Raw genomic sequence first — 15,481 nt, forward strand, 5'->3', positions numbered from 1 at the left:
AGGGATTTCAGGGGCGTGGCCGAGGCCTCCGAAACTGCTCCTGGGTCAGGGAATCATGCGCTGGCGGTCGGGCTGGCGCACGTGAGTTACGCCTGTCTCGGGCAGTCGTAACTTTTCAAACAAAGGTACGGGGGTTTAGATAGGGCTGTGGGGGTGGGTTAGGCAGGGGAAGGGAGGGGAAGGTGCGTGGGGTTGGAAGGAAAGTTCCCTTCGAGGCCGCTCCGATTTCGGAGCGGCCTCGGAGGGAATGGAGGCAGCCTGCGCGCGCCGACCCCTGATTTTAAAGGCTACATGCGTATCTATTAAAATCTGGCGTACTTTTGTTTGCGTCGGTCACACGAACAAAAGTACGTGCGGGCCTACTTTTAAAAAATCTGCCTCTAACTGTTCAGCTTGTCCTGTTTCCCAATAGGAGTATATTGGTGTTCTAGGGATCAATGCTGCCTTTTCATAGAAGCATAGACACAAAGAAACATGATAAAGAAAAAGAGCACACAGTCCATCCAGTCTGTCTCCCTACATCTCCTGCTCAACTTTATAGCCCCTTTCTCTCCCTCAGAGTTCCTCTGAGCTTGTCCCATGCTCTACTGAATTCACGCAGTGTCCTTGTCTCCACCACCCTCCACAGAAAGACTGTTCTATGCATCCACCACCCTTTCTGTAAACAAATATGTCATTAGATTACTCCTGAGTCTATTCCCTTCCCCCTGATCCCATGATCCCTCATTCCAGGGCCTCCTTTCTGTTGTTAGAGGCCCGCCTCCTGTGCATTTATTTCTTGAAGGTATTTCCTCTTTCTTTCCTTTTCTCCAGGGCAGTGGTTCTCAATCCAGTCTTCAAGACACACCTAGCCAGTCAGGTTTTCAGGATATCCACAATGAATATGCATGAGACAAATTTGCATATCATGGATACTATATGCAAATGTGTCTCATGCATATACATTGTGGACATCTTGTAAACCTGACTGGCTAGGTATGTCCTGAGGACTGGATTGATAACCACTGCTCCAGGTATACATGTTTAGATCTTCTAAGTCTCTTCCCATATGCTCTCTGATGAAGATGATTTATCATTTTACTAGCTACCCTCCAGACTGACTATTCTCTTTATATCAGGTTTGGCTCTATGGCTGTTTGCAGGGGGCAGGGGTTAATATGGAGGGGCAGATGCTCTGGGTGGTCGGACCTATCCCCCCAAGGACCACCCTGTACCCTGCATGTGAGTACTGGCAACTTTTTTTCTAGAGTAAAAGCATTGGGTGGAACAGAGATTAACAAATAAAAACCTGCCACCCATTAGCTAAAAGGTTATATATGATCAAATCCAAACGTTTGTTTGGTTTTTTTTTTAACAATCTGACCTTCGCTATTTGTCTCAGCATGCTGGACAATCAAGTGTTTAGAACTCCTCACTAAAATAAATCAAACATTTTTCTCCCTCTTATTTGAATTCAAAAACACCCACATTACTCAAAGAGCATTCTCACTGGAATAAAATATAGTTTTAAAGGGTAACTTTTCAGGCTTGGCTGATTTAAAGTTTTTAAAATATATAAAATCTTGCTATCGAATAGTCTTTCCATTAATGTTCATGCAGAGACCCCTTGCCCTTACTGAAGAGTGAAAGAGGAGTAATTGCATTCCCTGGTACAGAGCATGCTCCAGTCCTGGATGCTTTACTAATGCAGAACTCTAGTGAGGAAAGTTTGCTTAGTCTGAGCCTTCCCCTGATGGGGGCAGGAGCCTCAGAGAGGAGAAGGGGCTCCTGAGAAAGTGGAGAGGAAAGAGAAGGGCCTGCCCTGGGAAAGAGAGGTTCCTAAATCATGAGCTGTGTCCACAGGGGATGGAAGGAGGCCGAGAGTTACAGAAAGATTGCTGAATAGATTTAATGCGTAATCTAAGGAGGCCATGCGAGAAGGAATCCTGAGCTAGGAATTGAAGAGCGAGTCTTAAAGGTGCAGACCTGCTCCTAAGAAAGAAACCTACAGAGGGGGTTCCTCTGACAAAGTGAAAAATGGAGGTCAGTGTGAGAGCCACAGGTAGAAAAGGAAGTCTCAGCCCGGTTATTCGCATAGTTCAGATTCTCCTCCAAAGTTAAAAACCAAAACCATTACAGAAGGATGCGGAAAGTGAAGTGAGGAGCTTACCTCACCCCATACAGCTCACTTTTTTTCTAAGTTCTAGAAAGGAGAAAAGGAATGACATGTTTGCTTTTGCCATTTTTGGGGGGCGGTACAAGCTGAAATCTGTCTTTGCAAGCTCAAGAAATTGCAGAATTGCCACAAAACTGTTTGCATTGTGTGAATATTTTTTCCTTTCCACTTTTCTGATTGGGCACTGCACAAAGGGTTCTCCTTTGTACTGTTACCTAGAGAGCGTGAAGAGCTTCTGCGTGCCACTAGAGGGCCCAGGAGAGTCATCTTCTCCATAAGAAAGAAGATCTATCATCAATGATAAATGGTTGTTTTGTGTGAGCAAATGAGCCGAGTGGTTCAGTCACATCACCAAGTGCATCTTTCACTTCTATATCTAATGATATTTTGCTTTCCAAACCAGTTTTCTAGTTTGAATGAATACCGAGTAAAGCTTTCTGTTGGAAAATGCACAGTTTTTCCACACGCCACAGACCCAAATGGGCTCCGATCAACTCACTGAAATAGTTTAAAATACATCTTTCTCACAGTTATACTAAATATCATAGAGATCCCTAAGGTCTCTGCAACTCTAGCGGGGTCTTAGTTAACAAAACTTTAGAGCATATTTTCAAAAATGCCCAGTTCCTAACTTAGGTGCCTAAACTTTAATCCCATAAATTTCCGTGGATTTGCAGCCAAAATACAGGCACCTAAATTTTCAAATGAAAATTCTCTGAAATTTAGGAAGCTAATAAACGAAAGTCCCTGATTTCAGACCTGCTGTTCATTTAAGGCAGCAAAGTCAGGTGCCTGGAGCTGACAATCAGCGCAAAATGCCAATTTTTTAAATCCCCGCCCTAACCCACTTCTTAGCCACCTACTTCTTATGTTTCTAATTTAAGATCCTCGTGAAAGCAGACCCCTACATTTAGGTGCTCAACATTAGTCAATTTTCAAAGGGGCTCCTAAAACTTTTGAAAATTGACTCCCAAATTTTTAACCCAGAAAATTGGGTTCACAGTAAGGAAGGCCTACCCAGGTTCGCGGCACTCTATGGGCTTTCTCCCGGCTGCCTAGGCTGCTGCTACTCTTCCTGCAGCTGCTCCAGTCCTCTGCTGCCCCTCACTCTCCTCTTGCCACCTTTGCATGCTGGGAAACTCGGGCCTCTGGCAGGTGCATGGCATGCTGGGCTCAAACTCAGCAAGCCCCCCCGGGAAAACAGGGAGCACTGGTTCCAGTACACTGCTGCTTCCACTCCTGTTGTTTTCCAGCATCCACTTTTCAACATTTTAGCTTTAAGATCAAGAATAGGTAAAGTTAGAAAGAATCAAGGAGAGAAATCGGGAAGCGTATAAGAGAGGGAGACAGACAAATGAATGGGGAAAGATGGAGATGGAAGAGAAGTGAGGTAACAAAAGAGACAAGGAGCAGAGGGAACTAGATTCAGTGGGATACTGATGGAGCAGACACCAATCCCTTTATTACAGGGGCTGCCTGAACGTTATGCAATGTACATGAAGCAGGTTCTTATGTATACAATCACACCATCTACTCTGGCTGGAATTACAGCTCATCATGCACAGATGAAGTCCACAGCAAAATACTTGCACCCTATCACCTTGCAATCCTGCCCAGGACATCCAGGGGTGCCCATCCCTCTGATGCCACCACTGCTCCCTCGGATCTCAGCATAGTGAGCGCAGGGACTAAGCCTGCATTCACCGGCCCCTGCCCTCTGGGCTGCTCTGCAAGGGCCAAGGCCTAACAGTGCTGGCTCAGTCCCCTGGTGCTCACTGCGCTGTGAGGGTCCCTGCTGGAGCTGTGCAGCGCTCGGAGGGTTTCTGGGGGTGGGGAGGAGTGCGGCATAGCTCCAGCACTGAATGAGTGCCTAGGGAGGTAGCAGCAAGGGTCCACCATAAGTACTTCCCTTTGCAATACCACTATAAATCATCTGCCTTCCCTTCAGTCTTCATCTGACTAAAAATCATTTTACAAACCATTTCAGAATCAGAAAGGTGGCATTTATCTCACCAATTGGACACTTCATGGTAGTGGCTCTCCCTCTTTGGTGGCTGAGTGAGAAATTTCAACTAATGGGGTAATAAGAGGGGCACTAACCGATGTTATCAAAGTACCGATTGAGAGAGGAAAAATATGATGTTCTTCTTCCTGCTGGGTTTTCTTCCAAAGAAATACGGGACAGAACCCAGCCAGGCAGTCTCCCGGGGTAGAGAGGGAAGACGGAGTTTTTAAACAGCAATAATTCCGATGGACTGCAGTTATATATAAACAAACATTAAGCTTGACATTTATTTCTTCCACTCTACCAAGTCTGCAAGACTAAATATGCAATAAAGCATCCACACCGTCAATATCAACAATGAACACTTTTCTTTTCTTATATTCCTACAGCTAACTGCATCTTTACCGATGAAAAGAACCGGTTCTTTAATTTGAAAGAGTGTTTATCAGCTAAGTTGGTCTCTTTAAAACAAACCTCTTTACTCTCTCTTGAAAAGTATGTTTCTTTATTGCTTTTCCTTAAAGAAACTGAGTCTTTGCATTTACTTCATGTTTCAGAGGAATAAAGTATAACCACGGTCTCTGAAGACGGTAAGTATAAACTGTTACTCTCCTTTGTTATTTGATGGTTTTCCTTATATATGTGTGATACTGTCTTTTTTGTCTCTATTGCAGACTGTAACTCTCTGTAAGTGTTCTCTTCCTTTTCTTTATAATATTTGAATCGGGGTCGGTAATTAGTTTAGTCTCAGTTTTTTTTCTAGCACTCCTTGTGTAAGTATTGGGTTGCATGAGACTTAGCTGTTTCCTTTGCTCTGCAGTCAATCTTTGGCCCAGTCACGGATGCTTGATAACGTAGCTGGCTAAATTGCTGATAGGGATCACAGATTTTGCAACTGGAAGGACCCTGTCACGAGACCCAATTGCGGAGCGTAGCCTCCTGGCTTGATTTTTTGCCTAACTAAACTTTAAATAACAGAAATAGTGTATTCCTAATTACACTGGCACCGACAGTCTCTTCCGCAAATGTTCTAGTTGAGTTCCCTCAAGCTGTGGTCTAGAAGCCTTATTGAACTTGGCTAGCTAAGTGAGTGAAATATAAAAATAATTGAATTTCCCTCTCTTCTACCTATGCAGAGAGGAATTGCTTCAGTAGTTTCTTATGTGTATTGTACAGAAATTACACACTGTACTCACACACTTACTTCAGGTCACTTTTTTCCAGACCACACTGGGTGGGAGATGCTGTTTTGAAATACTGCACTCTATATCTTTATCATCAATATAGCTCTTACAGTGGAGTTCTGGTACTCATTTACCTTACCAGCCACTTGACTAGCAGTGAAAATTGATCCTTAAACCCAATATTAGTTTGCCAGACAATTGGTCACAGTTTACTGAGGCTGTCTGTTTCTCCTTTCACCACAGATCCAGTTATCATGTAACAGAGGTCCTTTCATGGACTTTAATTTCTCCTGTTTTCCTTGATAGCAGAGAAATAGAGATATAGCAAGGATATACGCAGTGGTATAACCAGGTGTGTGAACAGAAATTCACTTCACAATCACTCTTATCAGGTTCTGATAGCACATGAATTTTCTATAAACGGTTGCTAACAATCACACGCGCTGCAGCCACAATTATTACTCTTACAGGATTAACTGTCTTTATCCTGACTCTTACCTGGAATATACTGACTCCACCAATACTAAAACTATCTGCCTACATTCACACACACACAATACTCATACACTTTCTTGTGTGCCTACCTCTCTGTGCTTTCTAACACTTTTTAAAGTTTCTGAGCAGGCTCTGGTAGAGCTGGGACATAAAAAAACCCCCTTCTGCTCTGTCTCTCTCGAGTGCCACTCTCTGACTGGAATCCCAACTGTCACAACTGTCCTGTCAGCTTAGCATGAAGAACCTGGGTTACCATGGATACAGTAAAGTAACAGTTTCCAGAAGCTCTTAGGTTCCAGCATGGGTTATGACAGTCCCAATCAGCTGACATCTTCCACTAAGAGCTAGAAACTCTACACTGTGAAAGCCAATTTTACCACAAATCTCCGTTTTAAGGCATTTTTCCCATCTATTATATTAAAAAAAAAAATGTTACCCTTCCCCCTTCTTTTATTTTAACCACTGGGTTACATTTAAATGAGCTCAGACAATGACATGAGGGAAAGGATCTTCAGGAATCACAGCACAGAGGAGCAAAATCCCAGATTGAAATGAAAGATTCCTCTGGGGTCATGTGACCTGTTGCCCTGCCCCTATTTCAGGCTCACTTTTTTTCTGAATGACTGTACTGAGCTCCTGCATCAGTTTGTCTTGCATTGGCGAGGGCAACTGGGCACTCTTCTTCCTAAGGGCAGCCTTTGAAGGGTCCTGAAGAGGGAGGGGCTCAAAGAACAGAGGGCGCATTGCGCCAAAGTCCACAGCGCTCTTGCCTAGATGACTTCTTCCTGAAGCGGCCTGCATGGGCCCAAGGTTCAGATTCCTTTCGAGAGAAGCCGTTTTTGGAGGGTTGTTCTCTGTGGTCCTGTTTACAGGGGAGGTCCTAACAGGATCCATGCAGAAGCCCCTTTCAAGGGAAAGTGTCTTAGCAAAGTCAGTCCTGACGCCCCTATCCAGGGAGTGAGCCTTCACTGGGTGCGACTCCATGGGTGCTGTACTTATTGTCTGATCCGAGCTCTGGATGGGATTTCTTGTTCTCTCTGGGAGAGGTGCCTGAGTCAGGTCAGCCAGAAGACTGCTGTCCATCCCTGGTGGAATCAGGTTTGTAAAGTTTCCAACTTCCTCATAAACAGGTTCAGATTCAGTCATTTCCTTCTCATTCTGTTCCTCCAGTGAGTCCTGGTGCATCTTCATCGGCTAAGAAAGGAACAGAACATCACACAGTATAGTAAAAACCATTTCCAGAAATAAAAGCTCTGCTACTAAGGCTGGATGCATTGCTGTGACAGGTGCTGTCTCTCAATATAATTCCACCTGGCTATGCAATTAAGGGAAGTCTGTTCTTTCTAAAAAGGGAGCACTTAAGCAATGTCTGCATTGAATAGGATGTTATGCAGTATAATTGCCCATTGACTCAATCATGTTTTTATGCAAAGACCATTCCTTTCATGCCATAGCGGCTGAAAGATAAGTGGAAAACCTTTGGAAGAGGAGACTAGGACAAAGATGCAGACTAGGAAGAGGAATCCAATTCTCCAAAGAGAAAGAGAAGGATTAAGCCCTTTTTTATTCTGTGTTCCATCTGCACCTCCAACTCTCGAAGGGATGACCCTACAGAAGAGGAGTAGCTGATAAGATGAGACTACAGGTGGGGGAGACTCTTCCGCTAGGGTCAGAAGAACTAAGGGCAATCCAGCTTTGCCTCAGCCACATCAGCATAGATGTTTGTTGCCGCAGACCAAACCTCTAGCAGTGGAGCTGTGTTGACTGGGCCCAGCAAACTTTATTTGCATCATCTGTTTTAGTGCTGTGTGTTAGAGGAGCTGCGCAGAGCTGAGGATTGAAGCACCTGCGAAGAGCTGTGCACATCATTGACCTAAGCTGCTATACTGGATACAAAATGATGGTAAACTTTGTGCCCGCTCTAGTTTTATATCCATTTCTCTTTCCCCCTTTTCTTCATTACTTTGTGTTTTGTTTCTCCTTTTCTCTATCTTTCTCCTAGCCTCCTCTTTTTCTGTGCTATCTCCCTTCCAATTTTAGGTTTTTAGATCTGGCCGCTCAGCTGGCTGTAGGCACACTGAGGGTGAGGTGAGCGACGTGACATTCTCTGCATATTTTCGCTTAATCATTCCCACCACCGGGGACAAGGCAAGTCAAGTTGAAGAGCCAGAGTGCAGCAAACATGCGAAGCATCCTGGAACAGCATGCAAATCACCATGCAAATACTTACAAAGAACATTGAGAGCGTCCTTCGTGTGTGCAGCCGACGCTGAAAAAGAGGGAGAGAGGAGGAGGAGAAAAAAAGGAATTGGAAGAGAGAAGTAGGAAGGAAAGGTAAGCGGAAAACCAGCATGATTCAAAGGCAGAGAAGCAAGAGGAAGAGGAGTGAGGGCAAAGAATGGCATGAGAAAAGCAAGAGAGAGAAGGAGATGTGAAGAAAGAAGATTGGAGGAGAGAGAATGAGGTACAGAGGCATGGCAGAAAGAGAAAGAAAAGAAAAAAAGGAGATAATGAGAAACAGAGAGAATAAGCTACCAACATGAGGCAGTGTAACATCAGAGCCACAAGCGGCTACAGCCCTAGATAGAAACAGAAAGTAAATGAGCTGCTGGGGCTCTAAACCGAATTCTTTGAAGCTTATGAGCCAGTGAAAGAATTATCCACAGATGGTGTTCTTCAGATATGACCACATGTCACGTGTCCTCTGGGGTCATGTGCACCGCCACCTTTGGATAATGTTCTATCAGTTCAATGAAAGGCATCACAAAATGCAAAGAATCAAGTTTACTCCAGGACCGTTGTGGATGCTAGAACACTACACCAAAGAATTGCTTCTAACCTGAGAATAAAGTGTATAAAATCCTATTATCTGGGAAATCAGAGCATATACAGAGATGAACATTTTTTTTTTTTTGCAATCAGACCTGTAATCTTACTGCTTTTTGTAATTGAAAATGTAGCTGCCCATAGCTTTAACCATAGGGGCGGATTTTAAGAGCCCTGCTCGCCTAAATCCGCCCAAATCCAGGCGGATTTAGGCGAGCAGGGCCCTGCGCGCCGGTGAGCCTATTTTACATAGGCTCACCGGCACGCACAGAGCCCCGGGACTCATAGAAACATAGAAACATAGAAATGACGGCAGAAGAAGACCAAACGGCCCATCCAGTCTGCCCAGCAAGCTAAGCAATTTATCCATTTTTTTTTTAATCTTCCCCCCCACCACTTTTTTTCTCCCCCTCCCCCGTCACTATTGGCTTCCAGCACCCTCCGGCCCCAATTCCCTTCCACCCCTCCACCAATGCAGAGAGCAGTGCCGTATCCGCATCCTAATGAACATCCAGCTCAATCAGGGGTAGCAACTGCCGCAATAAACGGCCACACCCCTGCCCCATACTCTTACCCACCTCTGTTTTGCTTGTTTGTTTTTTGTTTTTTTGTTTTTTGTTTTTTTGGAGATGGCAGCCCTCCAACCTTCCGCTCCGTGAAGGTGGAACACAAACCACTGGCATCCCGCTCCGTGAATGCCTCTGTGGCTACTGCCGCTCCGTGCAGTGTTTTACCACCTCCTCTATATTTATGCCCACTAGACTTGATGGATCCACAGTGTTTATCCCACGCCCCTTTGAAGTCTTTCACAGTTTTAGACTTCACCACTTCCTCCGGAAGGGCATTCCAGGCATCCACCACCCTTTCCGTGAAGAAATATTTCCTGACATTGGTTCTTAGTCTTCCTCCCCGGAGCCTCAGCTCGTGACCTCTGGTTCTGCTGATTTTTTTCCGTCTGAAAAGGTTTGTCATTGTCTTTGGATCATTAAAGTTTTTTCAAGTATCTGAAAGTCTGAATCATATCACCCCTGCTCCTCCTTTCCTCCAGGGTGTACATATTTAGATTCTTCAATCTCTCCTCGCGTAAGTCCCGGGGTTTTCTGAGGGGGGCGTGTTGGGGGTGTGTCGGGGGCGGGCCCGAACCGCGGGGCGTGTCGGGAGCATTCCGGGGGCGGGCCCGGGGGCATGGCTACGGCCTGGGGCAGTCCGTGGGCGTGGCTACGGCCCGGGGCGGTCCGGGGGCGTGGCCGCGCCCTCCGGACCCGCCCCCAGGTTGCGTCCCGGCGTGCTAGCGGCCCGCTGGCGCGCGGGGATTTACGTCTTCCTCCGGGAGGCGTAAATCCCCCAACAAAGGTAAGGGGGGGGGGGGGTTTAGACAGGGCCGGGCGGGTGGGTTAGGTAGGGGAAGGGAGGGGAAGGTGAGGGGAGGGCAAAAGAAAGTTCCCTCCGAGGCCGCTCCGATTTCGGAGCGGCCTCGGAGGGAACGGGGGTAGGCTGCGCGGCTCGGCGCGCGCCGGCTATACGGAATTGATAGCCTTGCGCGCGCCGATCCAGGATTTGCGCGGCTACGCGCGTATCTACTAAAATCCCGCGTACTTTTGCTGGCGCCTGATGCGCCAGCAAAAGTACGCCAAATCGCGCGGTTTGAAAATCTACCCCATAGTGTATTAACTGCACCAGATCAGCTGGCTGCTATGCCAGGCAGGCTTGCTTCAGGCCCTATTTATGATCAAAAGATAAAAAGTGTACGATTTTATGAAAGTGTACAAGGTCCACAGCAGTTTTACTTTTGAAACCATTCCCTTGGCAGTGACTGCCCCTAACTTCTTTCTGTGCTGGCATTTATTACTTCCTTCTGTCTTTCAGAGATGTTGCAAATGCTCATTTCTTTTCCTGTCCCTCGAGAACACACAGCCGCAGCTTGATCTTTATTAAGACTAGCCAATGGAAGAAGCACAAGAAATAGACTTGAGCCCGGATAAACACGACAGTGTACCTTCACAATATGTATATGCACACTTCCGCACATAAGTAAGCTATAAAGACAAAGTTCCTTCCTCTCAAATGCTGAATAAAAGAGTTTAAGGTGGCTTACTAGCATCTGATTGGCAGACACCATCGATGAATTGGTGTCATCCCCTCTAATTGGAACCAGTGGCATGGTGCCAAATTTCTGTTTGGTAAGGTCAGAGGAAGAGTGGCGCCTCAAAATCACAGGTCGGAGGTCATCATGCTATAAAACAAATGAATAACTGATGACAGCACACTTTCTATAAAAAAAGAATTTCACAGATAACGTCTATAGTGCCACCAATATTAAGACTACCAAATCTCTAGGGAGGTTCAAAGTCCAAATGTGCAGGTTGCTTTCATCTGAAAATCCTGCTAAATTTATCATGAGGTTCATCAACATCATCACCAGCTGGGTTAGAGACCAGACTATATTCCCCTCTGGCCCAGTCAATCTGCTCTGGCAATTTTGTAGCTGATTTCATCAAGTCTACTACATGAATGGCCTAGAGTCCAAATTCAAGGACTATTACTTCCAGAGATCAAATTCACAGCTTATTTCCATTAGCCAATGCTAACAGTACAGCTTTTTCGTTAATAGCTACAATCAGATTTAGGTAAACATCAGGTTTGGTTGGATACAAGAAGACTCCACCATTTACTGCAGAATAATATGGTATTCTACTAGCCTGCAATGTCCACCATTTCATCATTAATTATCTTACTCATTGAGATCCCTTTCAGAATTTAGTGCTAGAAATTACCTGTGCTTTCAGAATACTGGTGACCCAGTCCCACATATCTGACTGCCCCATACAACATAAATACCTGCAGAAGAAGAAAAACACAGTAGCGCCATTGTGAATACTGATAATTATTTCCCGTGGAACGAGTTGGGGAGCATGATGCCAGGACGAATGTCATACTCTGCAAAACCCATGAGGTAGATCAGGGATCACATTCTGTAGTGCAGAACAGAAGTATGGAGAGGGTGCTAGGATCTCAGCTACTGCAATTTACAAGTCATCTAAATTTGCGATTTAGAAAAATCTCCATTATAAAATGATTTGTTGACTTTAGCAAATACAAATAATCAGATCCTATGTAAAAAGAAAAATAACCATGGAGAGAGACCCTGAATATTTTGGAAAAACTATGTAAGCCCCATTTAAGTGGCTCTGTAGATGACTCTGAGAACAGTAGTTTTGTTTCTTACAAGGAGTGACTAGGTGTGTGTATTTTTTTTTCATGTGAGCAACAATTTTTTTAAATCAACAATTTTTGAGCACCAGTATTAGCATTGCATTTATGTATACAACACAAAGAAAATAAGCATGTGAGCGACGCTCTGAAATGTATGAGCGATCGCTCATAAACCCAGCTTACTGGGAGCTATGGTTACAATATATGACTATAGCTTTGTTACGATATATGACCCTTGTATCAGATTATGTAGAAAGCCTGCTGTGGGACCATAGAATAAAAACAATAGGAAGAAGTTCCATAGAAGATGATAGAGGGATACTAAGAGACAAGAAGCCAGAGTCACTTCCATTGATTAACACAACTCGGACAGAAGTTAAGATATCAAGTCAAAGGGACAAAATACTTACAGTTGTTGTTTTTCCAGGTATACGGTGAAGCCCCACCTGGTTATCAATGAGGAAAATACAAACACTGTGAATCATGTGACAGAAAATAAATATTACAAAAGACACAAACGAGACCATTAAAACACAGAACTGGCAAGATATCCGGTTAGCCAAAATAAGAGGACAGTTTTCAAAAACTCACTGTGTGAATGTGAAATACATGGGTAGCTTGTGCCCCCATAAATTTAGGGATACATTCAAACACAAACTACCCGGGTAGTTTGGCATTGAAAATTTGCCTATAGCTTTGTAGGTAGATTGCTGGAAGAAAATGTATGTGTGCAGATTCGACAAGCCAGTTTATGTGTGCAAGTTTAAAGATGCCCCCTGGGTCACCCATATTGAGCTGCTCGGCAGGGAGGGATTTTCACTCCGGTGGATCTAGCTGGCTAGCTCAACTTGAAAACTGGCATAAAATGTGATGTGACTATCAAGAGAACTGGTGACTCCTCATGAGCTGTAGAGGTGACATGGCACTAGATCCCAGCCCTGATTCCAACTGAGCTGGAAGCCTAGAAGGAGCAGGAGAAGACTGCTGGTTTAAAAAAAAAAAAATGGAACCCTTGAGTTGCTGGCATTCCATTAAATCCAGGAACTGGAGACTTACAGAGAAGGTGGTTTCAGCTTTTTCCGAATGCCCATGTAAACTTTTGCAGTACCAAGAGACCACTCCCGCTCAGGCTTCGAGCTCTACAAAAAATAAAAGAGAATATATATACTTCACCAAGGAGCATATATATAATATCACTAAAGCCTAGCAATATAAATTGACCAAATTAGCATACTCCCAAACGAATGAAATATACGCATCACTAAACCAGCTGGATAGAACCAAGCATGTGGAATGATGGAAGACATTGTGCAGCTAACGTGGGGATAAACTCAATTATGACAGGAAGCAAAGAGATTCCCACAGATCCACAGCAGGGAGGCAATAATGCAGTCAAAAACAAAGATGTAGGAGACCCCTCTGCATTTACAATGGAGGACATGCCAGCATTACCATAATGGGGGGAGATCCCCAGCAAAGGAGAAGATCTCCAGAACAGCCCCAATGGCTAAAAATCCCAACACAGCCATAGTAGAGAAGCCTCTGTGTTAGGGGGAACAGAACTCGGCCTGGTCAGAATGAGGGAGGACGCAGCACTGTCAGAAAAGGAAGCACAAATATGGTATTCAGCAGTCCAGAAAGACATTTTTCAGCTGTTTGGGTTACCTTTTTTTCTTTTAGCAGCAGTAGCTTGCGGTCCCGGATGACAAAATATCGCTCCTGAAATTTGCATCCCAGCAGTTTGGGGGGTTCTTCTCGGCACTTCAATAAACCACATTTAGGACTCTCTCTCTTTGCGCCTGAAGGAGAAAGGACAGAATGCACATTAAAAAAAAAAAAATCTCTGAAAACCTCCAGACAATAAATAATTAATACATTTATAGAGGTGGAGGAAAAGCAACATTTTCATTCCTATTCAGGAATCGTCATCAAGGGAGCAAATCAAAACACTGATTTTCTTCCTTGCATCTTCTTAATAAATCATTTTTTAGATTATCTAACTACATTTTGAACTTGATGGAGTGAAGCTCACCACCACTAAGTTGACTGAATACTGTGTATCTGTATCATTCTCATTACACCTTCTGTCATACATCTTGGTATTGTTAAACTCTAACTCTGAAAGATACCATTTGAAAATACAATTTCTTAAAATTAATAACATGAAATCCAAACCATGATACTTCTCTAAACAAGGAAGGGTTCTAAGTAACCGCATGGAAAGCAGAAAACTGTGAACTGGATACAGCAAGAGGACTGATCAAATGATAGTAGGAGGATTGGTGCAATTCCTAGGAAGGAACAAACAGGAAACAAGAGAGAAAAACAGTTGGGAAGGTCATGTGTGCAAATGCTTGTAGCTTCTCTAACAAACGCATTGGCCTTGAAGCCACCAAGGTGGAAGAGGTCATGGATGTGTTTGCAGTAACTGAGTCACAGTTCCGTGATAATCAGGACATGGATATTAATAGACCAGAATGTACATTCAGAAAGGCAATCCGAAGGAGCACCACAAAATGGTGCCTGGCCTGCACTATGACATAGAGAGTGATGTATTCTCTAGAAGAAAAAGGCAAAGGGAAGATATGATACAAATATTCAAATATCTATCAGGCTTCAATAAAATATCAGAAGGAAGTATTTTCCATAGAATGAAAAACTCAAGGACAACTGGTCATCATCTGAACCTGAAGGGAGGTAAGTTATAAAAAGAATGTGAGAAAGTACTTTTTCACAGACAGGGTGGTGGGCACCTAGAATAGACTTCTAGTAGAGGAGATAGGAGCCAAAACAATGGCAGGATTCAAGCTTGCATTGGATAGACACAAACGGACTTTAGTGGTGGAAGGATGGAGAAGACCACAGATAGACGAAAACCTGTGATAGCTAAGAATGAGTTTCTCTTTAGGTCACTAAGTTGTCCAGTGTCATTCATTTACCTGTAAACAGGCAACCTCCTTCTCCAATAGAAACCTTTTTTACCAGCAGATAGGCAGAACTTGGCTCTGGCAGCTTACACCATTGGAGGGCTTGTTCCAGGACCTTCTCCTTTGGATGTAGAGGTCGTTCTGTGGAAATGAAAGAATTAGAGGACATCCCACTGTTTCAATTCATGATGAGAGTCAGGACACTGTTCTTAGGAAACACTTTTTATAATGAAAATAACAGTCTGTACATCTTCTGATGGATTGCTTTCAAATCCAGCTCTACTAATTAAAGTAGAATACTCTTAATTTATCCCTACATCTTTACAGACCAATAAGGTGGAGTTGCCCACTTCTTGATGCTCCTCCATCTACAAAAATTACAATAACAATTTGCCATCAATTATCTCCCTCCAAATGAATTTGCATGCCCATACCACTGACCTAATTCCCCATTTTCCATCACTTCAAAGATTAACCAGATGTCAACACTTGCTGCCACATTCCGCATATCCAACACCTGATTGGCCAGCTCTTCTGCTGTCATAGTAGGTGATACCTACAAAAATAGCGATAAGAAACAGAAACATGTTATGACAATGTAAAATCTTTCAAACCACATGATTATAATGCAGATCAATAAAATATATCCCTTCATGCGGGACTCTACTGATATAAA

The 15,481-nt window shown here is 44.0% G+C and overlaps 1 protein-coding gene across 9 annotated transcripts in view; it reads right to left on the bottom strand.

The window, feature by feature from the left end:
* Window positions 1-4,416: 4,416 nt before the first annotated feature.
* The window catches only part of ARAP3 (ArfGAP with RhoGAP domain, ankyrin repeat and PH domain 3), a 125,101-nt gene continuing 114,036 nt past the window's right edge, over window positions 4,417-15,481 (bottom strand). For 2 of the 9 annotated variants that reach the window (XM_029583252.1, XM_029583253.1), the window contains 9 exons: window positions 15,247-15,361; window positions 14,818-14,946; window positions 13,544-13,677; window positions 12,935-13,017; window positions 12,289-12,324; window positions 11,440-11,503; window positions 10,761-10,898; window positions 8,070-8,108; window positions 4,417-7,033 (listed from right to left, as the gene is read on the bottom strand). In XM_029583252.1, the coding sequence (XP_029439112.1) occupies window positions 6,410-7,033; window positions 8,070-8,108; window positions 10,761-10,898; window positions 11,440-11,503; window positions 12,289-12,324; window positions 12,935-13,017; window positions 13,544-13,677; window positions 14,818-14,946; window positions 15,247-15,361 (1,362 nt within the window). In that variant the 3' untranslated portion in view covers window positions 4,417-6,409. Of the gene's footprint in view, window positions 7,034-8,069; window positions 8,109-10,760; window positions 10,899-11,439; window positions 11,638-12,288; window positions 12,325-12,934; window positions 13,020-13,543; window positions 13,678-14,817; window positions 14,947-15,246; window positions 15,362-15,481 lie in introns of those variants that run through there. The other 7 variants (XM_029583254.1, XR_003853334.1, XR_003853333.1 and 4 more) reach the window with 7 other exon arrangements.

Source organism: Rhinatrema bivittatum, chromosome 18, assembly GCF_901001135.1.
Source record: "Rhinatrema bivittatum chromosome 18, aRhiBiv1.1, whole genome shotgun sequence".
In the NCBI taxonomy this organism is placed as follows: domain Eukaryota; kingdom Metazoa; phylum Chordata; class Amphibia; order Gymnophiona; family Rhinatrematidae; genus Rhinatrema; species Rhinatrema bivittatum.